Source organism: Natator depressus, chromosome 28, assembly GCF_965152275.1.
Source record: "Natator depressus isolate rNatDep1 chromosome 28, rNatDep2.hap1, whole genome shotgun sequence".
Taxonomy (NCBI): domain Eukaryota; kingdom Metazoa; phylum Chordata; order Testudines; family Cheloniidae; genus Natator; species Natator depressus.
The window spans coordinates 11,903,795-11,926,657 of record NC_134261.1 but is presented as its reverse complement, the minus strand read 5'-3'; the positions used below and the strand labels follow the sequence as shown (position 1 = coordinate 11,926,657).

General features: G+C 52.8%; 1 protein-coding gene and 1 non-coding gene across 2 annotated transcripts in view; one reads left to right on the top strand and one right to left on the bottom strand.

Annotated features, from left to right (window-relative positions):
- The window catches only part of LOC141978799 (uncharacterized), a 40,250-nt gene that overhangs the window by 8,463 nt on the left and 8,924 nt on the right, over positions 1-22,863 (top strand). Inside the window, exons 2-9 of the mRNA XM_074941113.1 lie at positions 3,915-4,002; positions 4,614-4,700; positions 6,177-6,398; positions 7,021-7,043; positions 8,350-8,465; positions 8,817-8,849; positions 14,958-15,046; positions 15,792-15,918. Coding sequence (XP_074797214.1) covers positions 3,915-4,002; positions 4,614-4,700; positions 6,177-6,398; positions 7,021-7,043; positions 8,350-8,465; positions 8,817-8,849; positions 14,958-15,046; positions 15,792-15,918 — 785 coding nt within the window. The remainder of the gene's footprint in view (positions 1-3,914; positions 4,003-4,613; positions 4,701-6,176; positions 6,399-7,020; positions 7,044-8,349; positions 8,466-8,816; positions 8,850-14,957; positions 15,047-15,791; positions 15,919-22,863) is intronic.
- Positions 3,495-3,566, bottom strand: TRNAM-CAU (transfer RNA methionine (anticodon CAU)). Its single transcript has one exon. It is a non-coding gene; the product is annotated as a tRNA-Met (tRNA).

Genomic DNA, 22,863 nt, shown 5'->3' with positions numbered 1-22,863 from the left:
TCCTCTCCCCTGCTTCTTTCTGCAACCCTTCTGCCAGTTGCAGTCGGCAGCAACACGGCCCGGGTTCAATATCTAGGGGTTCCTTTTCAACAACACAACAAAGAACCCGCTCGAGCCCCGACCCAGTAACCTGGGACCAGGGCCACCCAGAGGATTCAGGGGGCCTGGGATCTTCGGCGGCGGGGGTCCTTCCGCTCTGGGTCTTCGGGGCACTTCGCCGAAGGCACGGAGCGGAAGAACCCCTTGCCGCCGAAGAGCTGGAGCGGAGGCAGGTCTTTGGCGGTGGGTCCTTCACTCCGGGTGTGTTCGGCGGCACTGAAGGACCCGCAGCCGCAGTGCCGCCAAAAACTCTCGTGGGGACCCCTGAAAACTCTCGTGGGGGCCTGGGGCAAATTGCCCCACTTGCCCCCTCCTCCGCCATCTGGGTGGCCCTGCCTGGGACAATTCCACACCACCCCCTGGGTGCCTCTAGAGGGAATGCTTCCCCACTCACAAGCACCGAGTCTGAGGCTGTGTCTACACTCCCAATGCCAACGACGGGGTCCACTTGATAACGATCCACAGCCGTGCAGGCTGACACCCGTTCGTTTTCATCCTCGGACTCAGGAAAACCACAAAAGCCTCTTCTTTTGTAGTGGGCCAGGCAAAAATAAGGTGACACTAAATTATTCTAGGTTTAGGCTGGATATTAGGAAACACTTTTTCCCTAGGAGGGTGGTGAAACATTGGAATGGGTTCCCTAGAGAGGTGGTGGAATCTCCTTCCTTAGATATTTTTAAGGTCAGGCTTGACAAAGCCCTGGCTGGGATGATTTAGTTGGGGGTTGGCCCTGCTTTGAGCAGGGGGTCGGACTAGATACCTCCTGAGGGCCCTTCCCACCCTGATCTTCTATGATTCTATGATTCTGATTGCTGAAAGCAGGTTTAGGGGGTTGCGTATTTTTGAAAGAAAAAAGCGGTACTGAAAAAAGGAACACAGACAAAAATTGTCGGTAAAGGCTAATGTCCTGAATGGGAACTCAGCAGCGGTTTGTAACTGGGGGAGGCATACAGTCTGAATGTGTATGACCCGATCCCATCCCCAGCTCCCTTCCCGCCTAGCAGGAGGGCTTGGCACTCTCTCTGTGCATCGGTGTGATGGCTGAGCGGTTGACCAAGCAGTGACAATCCAAGGAGGTTCCCTGAGAAGGTTGCACTCCTGAGGAGATTCTGTGCACAATATTTTAAAATTCTACACGTTTTATTTGTCAATAAATACATGTGGAGGCTTCAGCATGGCAGTGAGGAGCACAGGCTGCTGGATGAAAGGAGGTGGGAGATCACCCTGCAGTCCCCTCTCCCCTCCTGGGAAACAGACTTCGTGGCGAGGCTGCACCCCTCTGCTGCCTACACCAGGAGCCCAAACCGACTCCCCAGAACTGCTCAGGAGGGGTGCGTGACCACTCTTGTGGCTTCCCTTTGCTCCCGCCCATCAGAAAGCCATTTTTCCTGCAGGGAAGCAAAGAAATCTACGGGGGGGGGACATGAATTCTGCGCGTGCGCAGTGGTGCAGAATTTCCCCCGGAGTAAAGTTTGACTCTTGCAGGTGGCTTTGCAGAGTGTGAATCAGGCTGCCTGTGCCCCGGAAATACCACCCTGCTCTTCCAGGAAAAAAGACCCTCCTGCAAAAGAAGTCACATGACTGGAGTCGTAGCTAAGGCTCCTGGGTATTGTTAGTAAAAGTCGTGGACAGGTCATGGCCCCCGACCTATACCATAAATACCCCGATTGAATCTTGTGGGGGGGAATGTGGGGGGTCCCCAGCACCAGGTGTGAGGAGGGGAAACTCCAGGGGGTCCACTGTGCCGCTGGGGAGGGGGAAGCCCCAGGGGCCACCTGTCACTCTGGCCACTGCTGGGGGGCCCTCTGCCACTCTGGCTGCCCTGGAACAGCTGCCGGGAGCCACGGAGCTCTGGCTGGGGAGAGCCGCATTGGCCACTGCTCAGGCCGTCCCCAGAGCCAGCCACCCGGGGCCGTCCCAGCAGCGGCCGGTGTGGCTGCCCCCCAGGGCCGCCTGAGCAGCTGGCTCCAGGCAATTTAAAAGGGCCCAGGGGCCCCTGCCGCCACTCCTGGGGCTAAAGCGGCTTCCTGCCCACCCTTGCTCCAGGCGGAGCGCCCCTCCTAGAAGTGTCTGGCACATCCCTGCAGCCCCTGGGGGGGGGTGTCTCTGGCACACTGCCCCTGCGCCGAGCGCCAATTCTGCCACTGTAAAGCTGCGGCCAATGGGAGCTGCAGGGATGGGGCCTGTGGGCAGCGGCGCCCGGAGATCCTCCGCCCCCCCCCCCCCCGCCACTTTGGAGCTGCTGCCAGATGAGGGTGCGAGTCACTTTCAGGAGCCACTCAAGATAAGTGCCACACCCCAACCCTCTGCCTCAGCCCAGATCCCTCACCCCACCCACACCCAAACTCCCTCCCAGAGCCTGCCAGTGTCCACCCCCCTGCACCCCCACCCCCTGCCCCAGCCCAGAGCCCACCCCCCCTCCTGCACCCAAACTCCCTCCCAGAGCCTGCCAGTGTCCCCCCCTGCACCCCAACCCCCTGCCCCTGCCCAGAGCCCACACCTCCTGCACCCAAACTCCCTCCCAGAGCCTGCCAGTGTCCCCCCCTGCACCCCCACCCCCTGCCCCAGCCCAGAGCCCACCCCCCCTCCTGCACCCAAACTCCCTCCCAGAATCTGCCAGTGTCCACCCCCCGCACCCCAACCCCTTGCCCCTGCCCAGAGCCCACACCTCCTGCACCCAAACTCCCTCCCAGAGCCTGCCAGTGTCCCCCCCTGCACCCCAACCCCCTGCCCCAGCCCAGAGCCCACACCTCATGCACCCAAACTCCCTCCCAGAGCCTGCCAGTGTCCCCCCCTGCACCCCCATCCCCTGCCCCAGCCCAGATCCCTCACCCCACCCACACCCAAACTCCCTCCCAGAGCCTGCCAGTGTCCCCCCCCTGCACCCCCACCCCCTGCCCCAGCCCAGAGCCCACCCCCCCTCCTGCACCCAAACTCCCTCCCAGAGCCTGCCAGTATCCCCCCCTGCCCCCCAACCCCCTGCCCCTGCCCAGAGCCCACACCTCCTGCACCCAAACTCCCTCCCAGAGCCTGCCAGTATCCCCCCCTGCCCCCCAACCCCCTACCCCAGCCCAGAGCCCACACCTCCTGCACCCAAACTCCCTCCCAGAGCCTTAGCAGAGCTGTGGGGGTGCGGGGGGAAGGGGAGGGAGAGGGGAGGAAAGGGGCAGGACTTGGACCCGTTCTGGGCACCACCAAAACTGATATAAACCTGGCCACCCTGAGCCCGAGCCAGTCCTTGCAGAGCTCTCTCCTGACACGAGGGGACTCTGGGGGAGAGGGTGGCTGCTGGGGCTTTATTCCTGCCTTTCAGGACTGGGGAAGGGTCACGCAGGGCGAGAAGGAATAAAGGGAGGCTGAACGCTTTCCGGGGCAGTCGGCAATAAAAGCCGAGCTAGCAGAGGATGGTTTCGATCCATCGACCTCTGGGTTATGGGCCCAGCACGCTTCCGCTGCGCCACTCTGCTGCCCCCAGAGCTCCCCACAGCGGGGCAGGGGAGAGCTGTGGCCATGGGGTTTAGGCGCTTTCTAGGAAGGGGCTTGTACACGGTGCCCGGTCTCCAAAGCCGAACTCAGAGGCCATCTCTGCATATTCCCAGCCGGGAAAACCGGCCCCTTTCCCCTTGCTTTTCTCCTGAGACGATCCAGCCGGTCTCCTGCCCCCCCAGGCTGTGTGTGTGTGGGGGGGGGGAGGGGGTTCCCCGGTCCCCGAGTGTCCCAACCCCCCTGCGAGGGGCCCGGTGGGGCAGGGCCAGGCCCGGGGAGGAGCCGCCCCTTCCTGCCCCCCCAGCCCGGGAGCCTTTGTGTGTCTGCAGCGGGGCCGTGGCCGGGGCCGGGAGCTCAGCGCGGGGGCGGCTCCAGCCCGGCGGCCCGCGGGGCAGCGCGGAGCGGGGCAGGGCCCGGGTGGGCGGCGGGGGCCGGGGACACGCGTGGGGCGGACGCGCTCCTGCCGCGGGGGGGCGGGGGGCGAGTGTCCCGGGCCGGTGCCACGGAGCCCGGGAGGGGCCCGGAGCCCAGGCTCGGCCCGGGAGCCAGGGGACGGGGGAGCCGGGGGTGGGGGGGTCAGAGCCGGAGCTGGGGGGGCGGCGGCTGGTGCTGGGGATTCTTGGAGCTGGGAGTTTGGGGCGAGTCGATTTACGGGGTGGGGGGAGCTCGGAGCTGGCGGGGATGGGGGGATGTTTGCGGGGGGGGGGCTCCATGTTCAGATCTGGCCCTGCGGGAGCATTGGGGGTTGGAGCTGGGACTGTCTGAAGTTGGCTGCTTGGGATGTGAGCGAAGTCCTGGCCCCCCCCCCCCCCCCCCCGGGGGACGTGGGGCGCTGGGGGTCGGGCTGCACCCAGCCGGGGGGCCCTGCGTTTCCTCGGGAAAAGCTGGTCCGTGTTTCACCCCATCTCCTCTCAGTGTGAGTCCCCCCCGCCCCCCCGACTCTGTACAGGAGTCTGCAGGGCAGGACGGGGCCCTGAAATCTGACAGCCCTTTGTAGCAGTTTCCTCTCCTCTCCCCCCATCTTCCAGGAGCCCCCCCGAGAGCGTCGGGCCCCTCCGGGCAAAGAGAGAGAAGCCGCCAAAGCCGAGGAGCAGCGGCAAAGCCAGGAGCTGCTGGTAGGTGCCCAGGGCCCAGGTTCGCCAGGGATCCCGGTGCCCCGAGTGACGGCGAATGCAGGGCCCGGCCTGCCAGCCTCAGCCAGGGACCCGTCCCCACCGGAGCCCAGGGTCCGACATGGGGGTGGCATGGTGCCCGCAGGGTGCAGGAGGCTGCTGGGCAGGAGCGGGTCCGTCTGTGTGAGCCCAGAGCCCCTGCCCACGGGCTGTCTGCACGTCACAGTGACCGGGGAGCCTTTCCCACACCTGGGGGGAATGGGGAGGAAATGCGGGCTGCAGAGATGGAGGATTTGGCTCAGTGCAAGTTGATGAGGTTTTGGGGGTAAGTGTCCCTCCTGTTGGTGATGTAAGCTCACCCCGGCCCTTATCCCTCCTCTCTTCCTGGGAAAAACGAACTTCCCACCCCCCACCGCAAGAGATCTTGTGTTCTGGTAAATAACTCTGTCACCCGCCCCGAGGCGCATTTATGATTCTCCCCAGGTACGGAGCAGATGAATGTCCGTGCGGATAAATGCAAAGTAATGCACTTTGGAAAAAGTCATATCAATTATGCACAGAAAATGACGGGGTCTAAATTAGCTGTTGCCACTCAAGAAAGAGATCTTGGCATCACGGTGGACATTTCTCTAGAAACATCCACTCAAGGTGCAGCGTCAGTCAAAAAAGCGAACAGACCATTGGGAATCGTGAAGAAAGGGGGAGATAATAAGACAGAAAACATCCGATTGCCTCTCTATAAATCCATGGTCTCCTGCCAACAAAAAACTTCCACCCCACATGAGCGGCAGCTGTCGGTGGGAGAGTGCTCCTGCCGACAACGTGCTGTTCACCCCAGCACTTTTCGTGGGCCAAAATTTTTCACTGGGGTGTGTGTTTTTTAACACCCCTGAATGACAAGTTTTGCCGATGAAGTGCCGGGGTAGACAAAGCCTGAGGCTGTTCAGCTTGGAAAAGAGATAACTAAGTGGGGGGGATAGGATAGAGGTCTATAAAATCATGACTGGTGTGGCAAAAGTAAAGAAGGACGTGTTATTTACTCCTTCCTATAACTCACGCACTAGGGATCACCCCGTGAAATGAATAGGCAGCAGGTTTAAAACAAACAAAAGGAAGTATTTTTTCACACACTGCACAGTCAACCTGGGGAACTCCTTGCCAGAGGATGTTGAAGGCCAGGACAATAACAGGGTTCAAAAAAGAGCTAAATAAGTTCATGGAGAACAGGTCCATCAGTGGCTATTAGCCAGGATGGGCAGGGATGGTGTCCCTAGCTTCTGTTTGCCAGAAGCTGGAAATGGGCGACAGGGGATGGATCACTTGATGATGACCTGTTCTGTTCATTTCCTCTGGGGCAGCTGGCATTGGTCACTGTCGTAAGACAGGACACTGGGCTAGATGGTCCTTTGGTCTGACCCAGTATGTCCGGTCTTATGTTCTGTGTTCCCCTGTTACTGAGTCGCCCTCTCCCTGTTGCAGAGCCAGATGGCAGCCGAGAGGCAGAAGATGGTCTGGGAGTGGCAGGAGCTGCGAGGGTTTCTGGCGGAGCAGGAGCAGCGGCTGCTGTCCCGGCTGGAAGAGCTAGAGAGAGCCATTGTCCAGAGAAGGGATGCGGGCATCTGCCGACTGTCCCGGGAGATTTCCCTGCTCGGGGAGTGGGGAGGAGAGAAGGGGCAGCCGCCGCTGAGCCAACCCCTGCAGGTCAGGCTGTCATTGCAATGACCACACGCAGCATTCCTATAGGAGCGTCCCCGCCCCAGACTCCAAAGCACTTTACAAAGGGGATCGGGGGCATTATCCCTATGGGACAAAGGGGGAAACTGAGGCACAGGGCAGGGCAGAGCCCTGGACAAGGTCACAAAGTGAGTCTGGCAGCGGCGCCAGGGATGGGTCCTGGGAGTCCTGGATGCTGCAGCCCCAAGGCCTTCTCTCCTGGAAATGTCTGTCTGCATTTTCACTTGGAGGATGAAATCCCCTCCCCCACCATGCTGAGGTCCTGAGCCAGGCCTAAGGCCCCACTCACACCAGGTTAATGGGTTCAGTGGGGCCAGGGGCCTTCTGGGTCTCTCAGCACTGGAGGAATTGGGTTCTCAATGCAGAGAAATATCTTCTGCCTGTAAAGTGCCTGGGGAGAAGGTTTCCTCACTGGCGACCTGCCAGCAATAGGGGAAAGTCCCTGGTAGGGGGTGGCAGCTGCTCTGGGAATGTAAACCTGAAATTCCCCTAGTACCCGAGGCTTCAGTGGTGACTCCCCTGCAGAGCAGGAGGCCTCCCCACCCGGGGACATGCCCCCTGACTGCCTCCTCTTTCTCTCCCTCTTTAGGGTGCTGGGAGCACTGGGGGCAGGTAAGTCCTGGGCTCCACTTTGCTCCCCGTCATGGGCCGTTAGGGTTGATAACTGCACTGAATAGGAAGCTGCCCCCGCCCTTGGAGCATGTGATTCTGCCTCCCGCAGTGGCTGACTCAGGGAGGAGAAGAGCCGTTCATGGTCTGATCGCTCAGGAGGTCACAGCAGGGCTGCTAGACACAGGGCCGATGGGCCCGACCTGGCCTGTCTCCCGGCCGCATCCCGTGTTCTGAGGGTGCAGAAACTCAGCTTTTGAATTTTTTAAAGTGAATTGCTGGCCCTCTGCATCTCTCCAGGGTAAAGGGAGACAGCGTTGCCTTGCTGGGGCTGCCTGAAGCCGTAGCTCAGAGAGCGTGAACTCTCCTGTCCCCGTTAATGTCATCGGGGTGTCAAGTGAAGGGAGGACACTTTGATGTCAACATTCAGTGTTCCCTGGCTGATCACCTGAGCAGGTGGAAAGGGGAAGGGGAGGGAGTGAAGCCTTTGTGGGGTGGAAATTGGTGGTTGCCGTAGGGAGGGAAGAACAGAGGAGAGAGCAAGGACAAGGAAGCAAGAGAGAAATGGAGAAAGGAGGGGAAGAACTATCGGGGGCCCTACAGGGGAGTCCAGGAGGGGGTCTGTTTTCCTCCTGAGTGACGCTGAGTGTGACAGACAAAGGCTTAGCAAAATACTAAGAATTAAAATTGTATTTCCTATATGAAGGGCAGATTCTCACCTTGTCCTTTGCATGTGGGTGTCCCATGGAGAGCAGTGGGTGTTCTGCTGTGAATGGAGCAGGGCACAGAGTCCTAAACTGATGCCCTGGCCCACTGACCATAACGGACAGTGCAATATGACCCTCTCTGCCAAATGAGCTGGATGCCCCAGGGTTACTGCTTCAACTGAAGGGCTCGGGGGGGTTGGCATTAAAGGGCCCAGGTTCACTCCCTGGTGGAGACCTGAGCTCTGTCTGTGGCCACTGTCAGCATGTAGGACCTGCCCAGGCTTTGGTCTGTGTCTCCTCCCCTTCCACATAATCCCAGTGCTGGTGCCCCTTGTTACTGCAGTCAACCAGCATGGGAGGTGGCTCAGCACCCCACAGAACCAGAGCGTCCTGGAGAAAGCTCCTGAACAATGTCTCCATTCCTTGCTCTGGTGTCTCCCCACTTCCCATCTCTCTGGAGAGCCCAGGGTTGAGGGTGGGAGACTCACCGTGACAATGACCATCTCGGGCTACAAAGCTCAGATCCTAGTTTCCTGGAGTTTGGGGGTTGTTGGGCTCAGGGTCTGGGGATCAGGCCTATTTCTCACCCCTCCTTTCCCCAGCAGGGAGGATGGGGCGTTTCGGAAGTCGGAGCCGGGGTTTGTGGAGCTAGAGAAGAGATTCAGCGATTTCTCTCTGAAAAGTGCCATCCTGCAGGAAGGGCTGCTGGGATTCAAAGGTGAGTGGGAGTTTGGGGGTGGTGTCTCTTCTGGTTAGAGCTACCCTGGCCCTGGGGAGGAGTCGGGGACTCTCGGGATGTCACTGACCCCAGGCTCCATCTCACAGCCCCAGCTCCGCGAGTCGCCCTTCCCCATGGGAGTCGCCCTTCCCCATGGGAGTCTCCAGTCGCCCTTCCCCATGGGAGTCGCGAGTCGCCCTTCCCCATGGGAGTCTCCAGTGGCTGCATTATCAGCCTCAGATCTCTGTCACCATCTCATAGTTAACAGCAGTTACATTAATAACTAATGGGAACCTCCCCAGGAAAGCGAGGGCCTGAATTCTCTCCTCTCTCTTCCTCTCCTTCCCCTAGAGATGCTGCGACTGGAGCTGGGCAGCGACACAGGTACGTGTCTGTCTGTGACGGGTCATGGGCAGATTTCGGACCAATAACCCTTTTATAGAATCATAGAATATCAGGGTTGGAAGGGCCCTCAGGAGGACATCTAGTCCAACCCCCTGCTCAAAGCAGGACCGATCCCCAATTAAATCATCCCAGCCAGGGCTTTGTCAAGCCTGACCTTAAAAACTTCTAAGGAAGGAGATTCCACCAACTCCCTAGGTAACGCATTCCAGTGTTTCACCACCCTCAGAGTGAAAAAGTTTTTCCTAATATCCAACCTAAATCTCTCCCACTGCAACTTGAGACCATCACTCCTTGTTCTGTCATCTGCTACCACGGAGAACAGTCTAGAGCCATCCTCTTAGGAACCCCCTTTCAGGTAGTTGAAAGAAACTATCAAATCCCCCCTCATTCTTCTCTTCCGCAGACTAAACAATCCCAGTTCCCTCAGCCTCTCCTCATAACTCATGTGTTCCAGTCCCCTCATCATTTTTGTTGCCCTCCACTGGACTCTTTCCAATTTTTCCCCATCCTTCTTGTATTGTGGGGCCCAAAACTGGACACAGTACTCCAGATGAGGCCTCACCAATATCGAATAGAGGGGAACGATCACGTCCCTCGATCTGCTGACAATGCCCCTACTTATACATCCCAAAATGCCATTGGCCTTCTTGGCAACAAGGGCACACTGTTGACTCATATCCAGCTTCTCGTCCACTGTCACCCCTAGGTCCTTTTCTGCAGAACTGCTGCCGAGCCATTCGGTCCCTAGTCTGTAGCAGTGCATTGAATTCTTCCGTCCTAAGTGCAGGACTCTGCACTTGTCCTTGTTCAACCTCATCAGATTTCTTTTGGCCCAGTCCTCCAATTTGTCTAGGTCCCTCTGTATCCTATCCCTACCCTCCAGGGTATCTACCACTCCTCCCAGTTTAGTGTCATCTGCAAACTTGCTGAGGGTGCAATCCATACCATCCTCCAGATCATTTATGAAGATATTGAACAAAACCGGCCACAGGACCGACCCCTGGGGCACTCCACTTTATACCAGCTGCCAACTAGACATGGAGCCATTGATCACTACCCGTTGAGCCCGACAATCTAGCCAGCTTTCTATCCACCTTATAGTCCATTCATCCAGCCCATACTTCTTTAACTTGCTGGCAAAAATACTGTGGGAGACCGTGTCAAAAGCTTTGCTAAAGTCAAGGAACAACACGTCCACTGCTTTCCCCTCATCCACAGAGCCAGTTATCTCGTCATAGAAGGCAATTAGATTAGTCAGGCATGACTTGCTCTTGGTGAATCCATGCTGACTGTTCCTGATCACTTTCCTCTCGTCTAAGTGCTTCAGAATGGATTCCTTGAGGACCTGCTCCATGATTTTTCCAGGGACTGAGGTGAGGCTGACTGGCCTGTAGTTCCCGGGATCCTCCTTCTTCCCTTTTTTAAAGATGGGCACTACATTAGCCTTTTTCCAGTTGTCCGGGACTTCCCCCGATCGCCATGAGTTTTCAAAGATTCTGACCAATGGCTCTGGAATCACTTCCGCCAACTCCTTTAGCACTCTCGGATGCAACGCATCCGGCCCCATGGACTTGTGCTCGTCCAGCTTTTCTAAATAGTCCCGAACCACTTCTTTCTCCACAGAGAGCTGCTCACCTCCTCCCCATGCTGTGTTGCCCAGCGCAGCAGTCTGGGAGCTGACCTTGTTCGTGAAGACAGAGGCAAAAAGAGCATTGAGTACATTAGCTTTTTCCACATCCTCTGTCACTAGGTTGCCTCCCTCATTCAGCAAGGGGCCCACACTTTCCTTGACTTTCTTCTTGTTGCTAATATACCTGAAGAAACCCTTCTTGTTACTCTTAACATCTCTTGCTAGCTGCAAATCCAGGTGTGATTTGGCCTTTCTGATTTCACTCCTGCAAGCCTGAGCAATATTTTTATACTCATCCCTGGTCATTTGTCCAATCTTCCACTTCTTGTAAGCTTCTTTTTTGTATTTAAGAGCAGCAAGGATTTCACTGTTAAGCCAAGCTGCTCGCCTGCCATATTTACTATTCTTTCTGCACATTGGGATGGTTTGTCCCTGTAACCTCAATAAGGATTCTTTAAAATACAGCCAGCTCTCCTGGACTCCTTTCCCCCTCATGTTATTCTCCCAGGGGATCTTTCCCACCAGTTCCCGGAGGGAGTCAAAGTCTGCTTTTCTGAAGTCCAGGGTCCGTATTCTGCTGCTTACCTTTCTTCCTTGTGTCAGGATCCTGAACTCGACCATCTCATGGTCACTGCCTCCCAGGGTCCCATCCACTTTTGCTTCCCCTACTAATTCTTCCCGGTTTGTGAGCAGCAGGTCAAGAAGAGCTCCGCCCCTAGTCGGTTCCTCCAGCACTTGCACCAGGAAATTGTCCCCTACAGTTTCCAAAAACTTCCTGGATTGTCTGTGCACTGCTATATTGCTCTCCCCGCAGATATCAGGGTGATTGAAGTCTCCCATGAGAACCAGGGCCTGCGATCTAGTAACTTCCGTGAGTTGCCAGAAGAAAGCCTCGTCCATCTCATCCCCCTGGTCCGGTGGTCTATAGCAGACTCCCACCACGACATCACCCTTGTTGCTCACACTTCTAAACATAATCCTGAGACTCTCAGGTTTTTCTGCAGTTTCATACTTGAGCTCTGAGCAGTCATACTGCTCCCTTACATACAGTGCAACTCCCCCACCTTTTCTGGCCTCCCTGTCCTTCCTGAACAGTTTATATCCACCCATGACAGTACTCCAGTCATGTGAGTTATCTCACCAAGTCTCCGTTATTCCAATCACATCATAATTCCTTGACTTTGCCAGGACTTCCAGTTCTCCCTTCTTGTTTCCCAGGCTTCGTGCATTTGTATATAGGCACTTGAGATAACCCGCTGATCGCCCCTCTTTCTCAGTATGAGGCAGGAGCCCTCCTCTCTCACGCCCTCCTGCTCGTGCTTCCTCCCGGTATCCCACTTCCCCACTTACCTCAGGGCTTTGGTCTCCTTCCCCCGGTGAACCTAGTTTAAAGCCCTCCTCACTAGGTTAGCCAGCCTGCTTGCGAAGATGCTCTTCCCTCTCTTCGTTAGGTGGAGCCCATCTCTGCCTAGCACTCCTCCTCCTTGGAACACCATCCCATGGTCAAAGAATCCAAAGCCTTCTCTCCGACACCACCTGAGTAGTCATTCGCTTTTAGTGACGGGGGATAGCAGCCTCCAGCCCTTGGAAGCTGTGGAACAATGTGAAGCGATGTTACTTTGTTCTTGCACCACTGTATTTTCAGCGGACTTGTCTCTTAAATATTTTAGCTCATCAATGTCACTTAAGCATTTAAAGTTTTTGCAAGATTTTTTCGTCCTCTAATTTTTTGTTGCTTTTACTTTTTTTAAGTATTGCATTGTTTACTAATTAAATTAATTTTACTCATTTCATTTTGGCATTTTTAATTGCGGTCATATTAAGTGTTTAGTCACTAAGTTTACATAGTCTGATTTTAAAGCTTTTTTTTGTGTGTGTTTTTAAGACCGCTAAGATTTTGACAACTTTTCCTGGTTTTGAATGTCTGCTTGAGACGTTTTTTTACAAAATACAAAGGCTGAGCTCTTTTTGAACATGTATTTGAAAGTTTCCTGGAATGATTTTATACATTTAAGATAGACTCTTAATTTTCCCCCCAATACATTCCTGTTCACCCCTGGGATAATTAATTTCTGGGGAACATCTTCAGCAGAGCTAGAATTATTGAAAGGCATTGCACCAGAGAGTAAAGGCACGGAGGCAGTGGCCTGCGGGGAACAGAGTAAGTTTCATTACTAATCCTGCTCTTTTGAGGGGTCCTTTTAGAAAATAATTTAACTTACAAGCATTTAGAGACTTTAAGAAAGTCACTACTCACTGGAGCAATGGGTCTCTTTGGACTATATTTTAACTGACAAGCCCTTACAGCCTTTGTGAGAAAGGAACAGGATACAACAGAATTTAAAAAATGAAAATTAAGAATCGTGGCTCATCAGTTTGCTTCTTCTGACTTGGGCTGAGGAACCTTGGAGGAGTTGTGATGAGAGACAAACTTGCCAAGTTGATAGATGATTTTCTTTCTTCCCTCTCCCCCATTTTTAAATCCATGTCCCTAAGGCCAAATTTGGCATAGGTAATTTTGTTCCTACGTTTTCTTGTTCTCCAAGCATGTTCTTAGTACTGTCCCTGAACGATATCATTAGCCCCCTTTTGTTTGGACTAATTTAATTTTCTGCATTTGGTCTTCTTGCACCTGTGCATCACATTCATGGCTGAAAATAATTTAACGTAATTTTCATCAACTTGTTGCTATTGTAAGATCTTCTGAACTTTCATATTCTTTTCACAGTGAAGTAAGGAAGAGAGTTCAAAATGTGGGTGTTATTGGAATTAACAGTTCCCAGGGTTGGTCCATATATGCCATAGCACTTGGCTCATTCATGCTTTGTCTGGGTACAATGTAGCCCTCTCTCTCCAGTCATAGTCAATGACGATAGAAAATAAAGATCTAGGCTTGTGTTTCTCGGCTGGTGGTTTGTGACCCCCAGGGGCTCAGGAAAGACAGGCAGGAGGCTGTGAGATGTTGAGAGTTTCATTATGATCCAAAGCAAAGAAAATCTCACTCCCCCCTCCTGCACTCCCTTGTTCAATATGGTCAAGTATTCTCTGTCAGCCTCTTGAAATATACAAGTTATACAGAGACTCGGCATGGATGCATGTTTTATTCTTACTTTTTTAGTAAATGTTCAGGGGTCAGAAAAAAATTCTTCATAGAATATCAGGGTTGGAAGGGACCTCAGGAGGTCATCTAGTCCAGTCCCCTGCTCAAAGCAGGACCAATCCCCAATTTTTGCCCCAGATCCCAAATGGCCCCCTCAAGGATTGAACTCACAACCCTGGGTTTAGCAGGCTAATGCTCAAACCACTGAGCTATCCCTCCCCCCCAACTTGCAATAAGTGGTACTCGCTTACTTATTTCAGCTGGGAAATTAGGCAGTTTTTGCAGCTGTGCACAGTAACCCTTTCATTGCCTGTTCACAGCCAGTGAGACTGAACCCCCTTGGGTGGTTAGTAGAGACAGGGAGGAGGCAGAAAGTTTGGATCCAAACTGGCATTCAGTGCTATCCTGCAATTGCAGGAGATCGTTGGTCACTAAGTCTCCCGGGCAGAGGGAGGGGACGGGGGAAAGACAAGACAGAAAATGAAGGAGAAATAAGTGGGAGGTGGGAAGGTCACAAGCTCCCAAAGTCTAACTCCAATCAAAGTCTAAGGCCAGAAGGGACCATTGGAACATCTGGTCTGACCTCCTGTCTAGCACTGGCTGCCAACACCACCCAGCCCCCCCCCCCCGCCACTAAACACAACAGCTGGACTGAGACCAAAGTCTTGCAGCCCACGGGAGACTAGACTGTTATATGCCCCAGGCAGAGAACAGGAGGGACTGAGATGCACCAGTGCCCCAGACCCCTGCAGTGGCAGGGAAATGGTTAAGTGAGATGTTTCCGGGTAATCCTAGTGAGTGACCCACACCCCACGCTGCAGAGGAAGCTGAAACCCCCCCAGGTCACTGACAACCTGACTTGTCTTCTTCTCTGGCTGTTCCTGAATCTTCAGAGGAAGGAGATTAAAAAAAACCCTCTCAAAATACATTGTGGGGGAAAGTGCCTTCGAGACCCCTGGCAGTGGTGGCTGAAACCCTGAAGCGTGAGGAATGTCATGCATAAAATAGAAGTGTGCCCCACTTAATGGTCCACTCTTTGTGTCTATTGACAATGTCTTCCAGCTTAATATCACCAGCAAAATTCCTTTCATTTCCTGCACCAGCACTGGGCAGACTTTGTCCTGTCCCTGCCTGGTCCCCACCACTGGGGGAGTTGCTCTCAGGGTTTTAAAACTAGTGCAGTGGATTTAGTGCTGGTGGGAGGGGTTGCGTCTGGGCCGTGATAAAGTGATGGAATGTTTTCCCAGCATGCGAGTCAGAAACATCTTGTGCAGGGAAAGGGCCGGGGCAAATCACAATGTGACAGGAACTAGAGGCTCTTCTGAAATCTTCCCTGTCCCCCTTCTCACCCTGACAGGTGGCAGAGTAATACACACCTTTGGCTCCAGATTGTCCCAGCCTCTCACGGGACAGGGAAGGGAACTGGCTGTCGTGGAGCCAGTCCAGGTAGGGATTATTGCGGGGTTGCTAGTGGGTTCCTGCTGGACGGAGAGGGGCAGGAAATACTGAGGGCCTAGGATCTTTGGAGGAGTTTAGTCTGGAGGTGGGATGGGGGCAGGAAATACCCAGGGTGGATAAAGGGAGGGGGACAAGGCATGTGACAAACTTGCTGGGAATTGTTGAACCCACATCCTGGATTCCGGGAACAGACGTAGGGGTTTGGGGGAGGAAATTACCCTATTTGTAGAATGGGGTTGGCTGGGGGAACACTGGACAGTGCTGGGAAAATGGATCAGATTCCCAGTGGAAGAACATAAACCTACCCGCCAGAGGCTGCTATCAGATATGAAGCGGGGGCGGGGGGGGGAAGGGGAAGGGTTACTCACTAGTGGGGCGTAGAGTAGATAACCCCCCCCTTCCTTTCAGCTGCTGGCAATGGGAAGCGTGTTGGGATTCCGATTGCGGAGCCAACCCTGGAGCCTACTGGGGGCCCCATCCCATGTATCAGCCTCTGGCTTGTAGGTGTGTGATGAATGAGAAGATGACCTTCCCCCTCTGTCTGCTGGGGGGGACTAGGGGATCTCTATCTCCCCTCCTGTTTTGCCTCCTGGCTGCTCTGAGCAGGGTGGGGGTGGGACTCTGTTGACTGTGAGCCTCCCAGAGCTTCCATTTGATTGGCTCCTCTCCCCCACGAATAGTGGGGCTGTGTCTGGGGCAGCAGGCACTGAGGGTTGGACTCTTCCTCTTTCAGGGGCCGGTGACCTTCGAGGAGGTGGCTGTGTATTTCACCAGGGAAGAGTGGGCTCTGCTGGACCCCGCTCAGAGAGCCCTCTGCAGAGACGTCATGCAGGAGAACTACGAGAATGTGACCTCGCTGGGTAAGGATTCCTGTCCCCTCGGTTATTAGAAGGGGAAATGAAGAGTTAAGGTTCACACCGCCCCCACAATGCCACCTCTACTCTGCCCTATCTCAGCAACAGCCCATTAAGTACATTGAAATGGGGCAGACTAGGTCCCTCAGGGTTCACATGCGCCTCCCTTCATATCGTGGTCACAGCTCTGCCAAGCTACTCAGACTACTCCCTCCACCATCCAGTTACGACTACAGCTGACCCAGTGCACACAGCTGGGGGGCATGCGGGTAATTCCTGGGATTCCCTCCTGTGAACACAACACAGACAAGGGCATGTTCTTAGCCCTTCATATCTATTGTAGAATCATAGATTTTATGGTCAGAAAGGGCTATTAGGACATCTAGTCTGACCGCCTATATAACACAGCTCATAAAATTTCATCGAGTTACTGCTGTACTGAACCGAATATGCTGTGTTGGACTAAATCCTCCCCCAGAAAGGCATCCACTCTGACTTGAAGACTTCAAGAAATGGAGAAGCCTCCACTTCCTTTGTTAGTTTGTTAACCTTTGCACCAGCCATACTGAGCCACTCCCAGTGGCTAGTGCCAGCTGCAGGGCTAGGGGCAGAGTTAAGGTTACATTTTAGGGTTGGTGTGTATATGAACTCTTCCTTTTCTGGTTTTCAGAGGTTTAAGTTTAGCCACCAGACACCTAGTGGAAAGGCATGCAGCAGAACTGGGCAACCTGTACTCCATATTTATATAGTTTGGGGGCTTTTGATGTCCTCATTTTTTTTAATAGACTTCTTCGGCACTCTGTTTCTGCATGAGAGATTTTGCCGGCATAATTCTATCAATTAAGGATGTGGTTTTTTGCATCCCTAACAAACAGAGCTATGCTGACAAAACTTTGCAGCTCAGAAGAGGCCAGAGTCTGCAAGTGGATTTTAAAACACTTTAAAATATTGCTCTCAGCCCTGAAATTTTGGAATCCGGGGGGAAACGTCGAAGAGGAACTCCTGCAGAATGCAAGCAAAATGCACAATACACCTAGTCTGAGAATTAACAGTGGTACGGCTCTGACTCAGATGAATTGGTGTAGCTCAGAGGCAGTGGCCACAGCATGTCCTCTTCACCCCACCAACCAATGACTGAGAGCAGTGTGAGGTTTCTATTCAGGAGTTCTTGTGGAGGAGGGGAGAGGAGAGCAGGGAGCAGTGGGAAGGGAGAAGATGATGGGGGAACTAGTGCTTGTTTGGTGCCACAAGCTAGGGAAGGCTGAGTGTAGTGGGAGGAAGGGGATAGGTATGTGGAAGATTAGACTAGAGGGAATCAGGGAGGGATGGGTACCATGGAAGGAAGAGGAGGTGAGGAATCAGAGGCAGAATCTCCTGGGAACAGGTAGTGTGGTGGGTCGGGGGAGTGGGAGACTGGGAATGGAGAAAAGGGGGTGGAGGTCCCAGCAGTGGTGCTGTTAGAGGGGGAGGATTGGGTAGGAGATCTGGGATACTTGGAAGTGGAGAAGACTGAGGATAGTGGGAAGGGTATGGGGAGTGGTTGCTCCAAGGAGCAGGAAGGGTCTGGTGGCAGTGGGAAGGGAAGGTTTCAGGGAGGCAGATATATGGGGCCCTCCGCTGAGAATGCTTTTGCCAAAGTCTCTAATGTACTCTCCCTAAGCAAAGCTCAGAACCAGCACTCCATCCTTATTCTTCTTGACCCGTCAGCCGCCTTTAATACCACTGACCATGGTCGTCTTCTTGACATCTTGTCTTTTTCCTGGCTCTTCTCCTACCTCTGTAACCACTATTCAGTGTGTATTTAAGAAGATCATCCTCACCCCCCACACACACTCTGGTTTTCTGTGGGGGTTCTACAGGGCTCAGTCCTTGGTCACTTCCTCTTCCTCTGCACTTTATCTCTGGGAAATCTCACCCATAAACACAAATTCAGCTCCTGTCCCTATGCTGATCAATCACAGATCTACCACTCTACTCCAGACCTGTCTCCTTCTGTCCAAACTGAAATCTCAGGCTCCCTCTGATGACTCCTTGTGGATAGCTAGCCATCAACTCACGCTCAACATCTCAAATGTCTAGAACAGAGCTCTTAATCCCCCAAGCTAGCTCTCCCGCCATCTCCTTTCTTGCTGTTCACCCCAGAATTAGCTGATGAAATCTCAGAGCGTCTGGCAAAATTTGCAAACGCAGATGACAAGACAGGTTCCAGAAGATTGGAGAAGGGTTAACATAGTGCCCGTCTTTACAAAGGGGGAAAAGGCGAAGCTGGGGAACTATAGACTACTCAGCCTGACCTCCTTACCAGGGAAGCTACTAGAGCAATGAATAAAATATTCAGTTAGCGAATACCTGGAGGATGAAGGGCAATCGAGAGCAGCCAGCATGGATTTACTAAGAACATAGCGTGACAAACCAGCTTGATCATCTTCTTTGATAGGGTAACTGGTTTGGTGGCTAAAATAGACCTGGATTTCAAAAAGGCTTTGACACAATCCCATGAGTAAGCTGGAGAAATGCGGGTTCAACGGAACTACCATTAAGTGACTGTATAATTGGTTACACAACCGCAAACAAAGAGTAACTATTAATGGAATGATGTCAGATTGGAGGGATATCTCAAGTGGGGTGTCACAGGGATCTGTTTGGGTCCACTGTTATTTAACATCTTCATTAATGACTTGGATGTAGGAGTAGAGAGGATACTGATCAAATTTGCAGATGACACAAAGCTAGGGGGGGTTATCAACACTTTGGAGGATAGAGCATCTTGATAAATTTGCAAACTGGGCTATAGACCACAAAATGAAATTCAACAAAGACAAGGGTAAGGTGCTACTCTTAGGGAAGTAAAACCCAATGCACAAATACAGGTTGGGGGATAACTGGCATGGCAGCAGCACTGCTGAGAAGGATCTGAGAGTTGTGGTGGATCACAACCTCAACACGAAGTCAACAGTGTGATGATAATGCAAAAAAAAACCCCCCCAAAAAGCAAATGCATTAACAGAAGCATAGCATGCAAATCACAGATGGTGAAAGTAATGCTCTACTCAGCACTGATTTGGCCTCAGGGGGACTCCTGTGTCCAGTTTTGGTCACAAGTGACTAGATAGGATGTAGAGAGACTGGAAAGAATCCAGAGGCAAGTGACAAAGATGATCAAAGGGATGGAACACAAGCCAGTGAGCAAAGGCTGATGTAACTGGGTGTGTTTAGTTTGGAAAAAAAGAGTTGAAGGGGTTGGGGGGGTGATAGTCGTTTTCAAATACTCGAAAGGCTGTGTAAGCGTGCATGGCCATCCCTCCTGGTCTATCCCTGAGGGAGGCCATGGCACCTCACGGTCATGCTCTTAGCACTGCAATCAATTAAGGGGGGATTATCAGTCTTCAAAGCTCAGGCCACTTGATCCAGGCTGTGCAATAGTGAGTCTGTGGTGCCCGGCCCTCAGGCAGGACTGGGGACCAACAGTCCATGCTCTGGCCTGCAATCAGGGCAGAGCTGCAAAGTCTCCAAGCCCAGGCCCTCAGTCAGGGTGGGACAGCAAACAATTAGGGGCTTTGCCCAAGGCGAGCATCAGACAGGCTAGGGCTCAGGCAGGGGCAAGCACCAAACAGCCTGGCATCCTAGCTCGGTGGATGGTAGACCAACACAGGCCTCCTGGGTGAAGATGGGGAGGCTACCACCCAACTGGCTGGGTGGCAGGAGGTAGGGAGACCCTGGCCCACCTGACTCCACTGGGTCCTAGCCCAGGGACCTAACAGTGGCAGTGTAGTCTGCCACTGGATCAGCGGGGATCCACCCGCAACACACTGTCTTAGTGTGAGGCCAACACTCAATCAGACGATGGTCTCGTTTCCCTGGGCTACTTCCTACAATCCCCAGGGTTTTGGTACCTCTGGCCTGCATTTCCCTGGGATCAGTGGTCTGTGGCAGCCCCATCAGCTTGTCGGCACCTCAAGTGGCCGGTGACCCTGGTTGGTCTGGCCATTCCTCTGGCGGCAGTCCAAACAGCTCCTCGGTGTCCCACTCTGGCAGTGAGTGATAAGCGTCTGTCTTCCTCAGCAGCTCCAGCCCAACTGAGCTACAAGTCCCCCCTTTTGTAGTTCCGCTTCCTGTCCCACCCCTCAGCTTCCGGAGGGGTGGACGTGGCTTTCCTGGCTCTGTCGCCCAAGGGGCAGGTTGTGGTCCCTGCTGGTCTTCCTCGCTATGGGCTACCATACAAAGAATGGAGAACAGTTCATCTCTTGCCACGGAGGGCAGGACAAGAGGCAGTGGGTTCAAACTACAGGACAGCAGATTCAGATTAGATCTCAGAAAAAACTTCCTAACTGGAAGAACAGTAGGAACAGACGCCTAGGGAGGTGGTGGAAGGTTATTCACTGGAAGTTTTCAAAAGGAGGCTGGAGCCATCTGGTGGTTTAGACTCAGCAAATCCTGCACCTTGGCAGAGGGTTAGACTAGATGACCTTTGTGGTTCCTTTTAACTCTGTGTTTCTAAGGGGAACAGGGGCTAGCCCTTTGAAAAAGCTAAAGCTAGCATGTCGCCCATTAAGGGTATGTCTGCACTGCATCTGGAGGCTGCCTCCCAGCCAGAGTCCATGCTGACTCCCTACAAATAACGGTGGAGGCCCTAGGTTTCAGAGTAACAGCCGTGTTAGTCTGTATTCGCAAAAAGAAAAGGAGGACTTGTGGCACCTTAGAGACTAACCAATTTATTTGAGCATGAACTTTGGTGAGCTACAGCTCACTTCATCGGATGCATCCAGTGGAAACTGCAGAAGACATTATATACACAGAGACCATGAAACAATACCTCCTCCCACCCCACTCTCCTGCTGGTAATAGCTTATCTAAAGTGATCATCAAGTTGGGCCATTTCCAGCACAAATCCAGGTTTTCTCACCCTCCGTCCCCCCCCACACAAACTCACTCTCTTGCTGGTAATAGCCCATCCAAAGTGACCACTCTCCCTACAATGTGCATGATAATCAAGATGGGCCATTTCCAGCACAAATACAGGTTTTCTCACCCCCCTTCCCAAAAAAAACACACACACACAAACTCACTCTCCTGCTGCTAATAGCTCATCCAAAGTGACCCCTCTCCCTACAATGTGCATGATAATCAAGGTGGGCCATTTCCAGCCCAAATCCAGGTTTTCTCACCCCCCCACCCCCAACACACACACAAACTCACTCTCCTGGTAATAGCTCATCCAAACTGACCACTCTCCCCACAATGTGCATGACAATCAAGGTGGGCCATTTCATCAAGGAGGCCCTAACATCAAAGCAATATCTCCACAGCCATTTTTAATGCACTAGTGTGAGACCCAGCCTGGAAGGTGGCTGACTTCCTGATGCACGGTAGACATACCCTAAAGAGGGTGGTCCCAAGGGAGACTGTATGAAGTTTGGGTCATCTAACTTCCTGTAAATCCATGATGCAGCCCCCTCCCTTGGCACCCTGTCACCGTGCCTTAGTGGGTCAGAATTGAGGATGCCAAATTCAGGACAAACTGCTGAGAAATAGGACAAACACAAAACAAAACTGGTGGTTATTCCTTTATAAAATAGACCAAACCAGCCACAAAAGTAAACTCCTGTTTCACCACACTGGCTAACAAGAAAACATAAAGGCAGTTTTTGCAGACATTCCAGTTCTTATAACACCACCAAAAACACTGGATTCAGATTTGAGTATTTAATACAACCAGTGTCATTAAATAATAGGTTCTTCTGATCCCAAAGGGCTAGCCACTCCCAGGTCAATATACAACTTAGATCTTACCCAAAACTCACGCTGGTGCCAATCCTTTAGTATCTAAAATCTAAAGGTTTATTCATAAAAAGAAAGAAAGGTGAGAGTTAAAATTGGCTAACGGAATCAATTACATACTGTAATGGCAAAGTTCTTGGTTCAGGCTTATCGCAGTGATGGAATAAACTGCTGGCTTAAGTCAAGTCTCTGGAACACATCCACAGCTTGGATGGGTCATTCAGTCCTTTGTTCAGAGCTTCAGTCTGTAGCAAAGTTCCTCCAGAGGTAAGAAGCAGGATTGAAGACAAAATGGAGGTGTTTCCAGGGCCTTTTATAGCTTTTGCCATGTGGAGGGCATCCCATTGTTCTTACTGTGGAAAATTAGAACAACAAGATGGAGTTTGGGGTCACATGGGCAAGTCACCTGTTCATGCCCATTTTCCCCCAGTCATTGCAGGAAGCCATTACCTAGATTCCGGACATCACATTTACATGACAGGTTTCAGAGTAACAGCCGTGTTAGTCTGTATTCGCAAAAAGAAAAGGAGGACTTGTGGCACCTTAGAGACTAACCAATTTATTTGAGCATGAGCTTTGGTGAGCTACAGCTCACTTCATCGGATGCATAGCATATCGTGGAAACTGCAGAAGACATGAGCATGAGCTTTCGTGAGTAGTTTCCGCAGTATGCAGCCGATGAAGTGAGCTGTAGCTCACGAAAGCTCATGCTCAAATAAATTGGTTAGTCTCTAAGGTGCCACAAGTCCTCCTGTTCTATTTACATGACAGTCCACTCAGTGTAGATGGGCTTCTCCCATGGTCCATTGTCAACCCAGTGTTTCTTGATGAACCACTTAATTTGAACAGTCCCTCCAAGACGTGCTAGCTAGCTAGCTTGTAGGCATTACCCTGTTATGCTTATAAGAAGCGCACAGGATCATTTTCAGGGGAAAAGGCAATATGCCGCATTTATTGAAGATACAACATTTAGCATACGCATTCAATCACACACCACACACACACACATTGTCCCGCCAGTCGATGCTATAGTTACCAGTCCAGAGTCCAGATCAACCTACTGGCCAGCTAGATTGATCATGGGTAGGAGAAGCTGGGTTACGTCGGTCGTCACACGGTGCTCTGGGGAAGTCTTGGCAGGGTGAAGCCAAAGTTTCATGGCAAGGCCCCCTG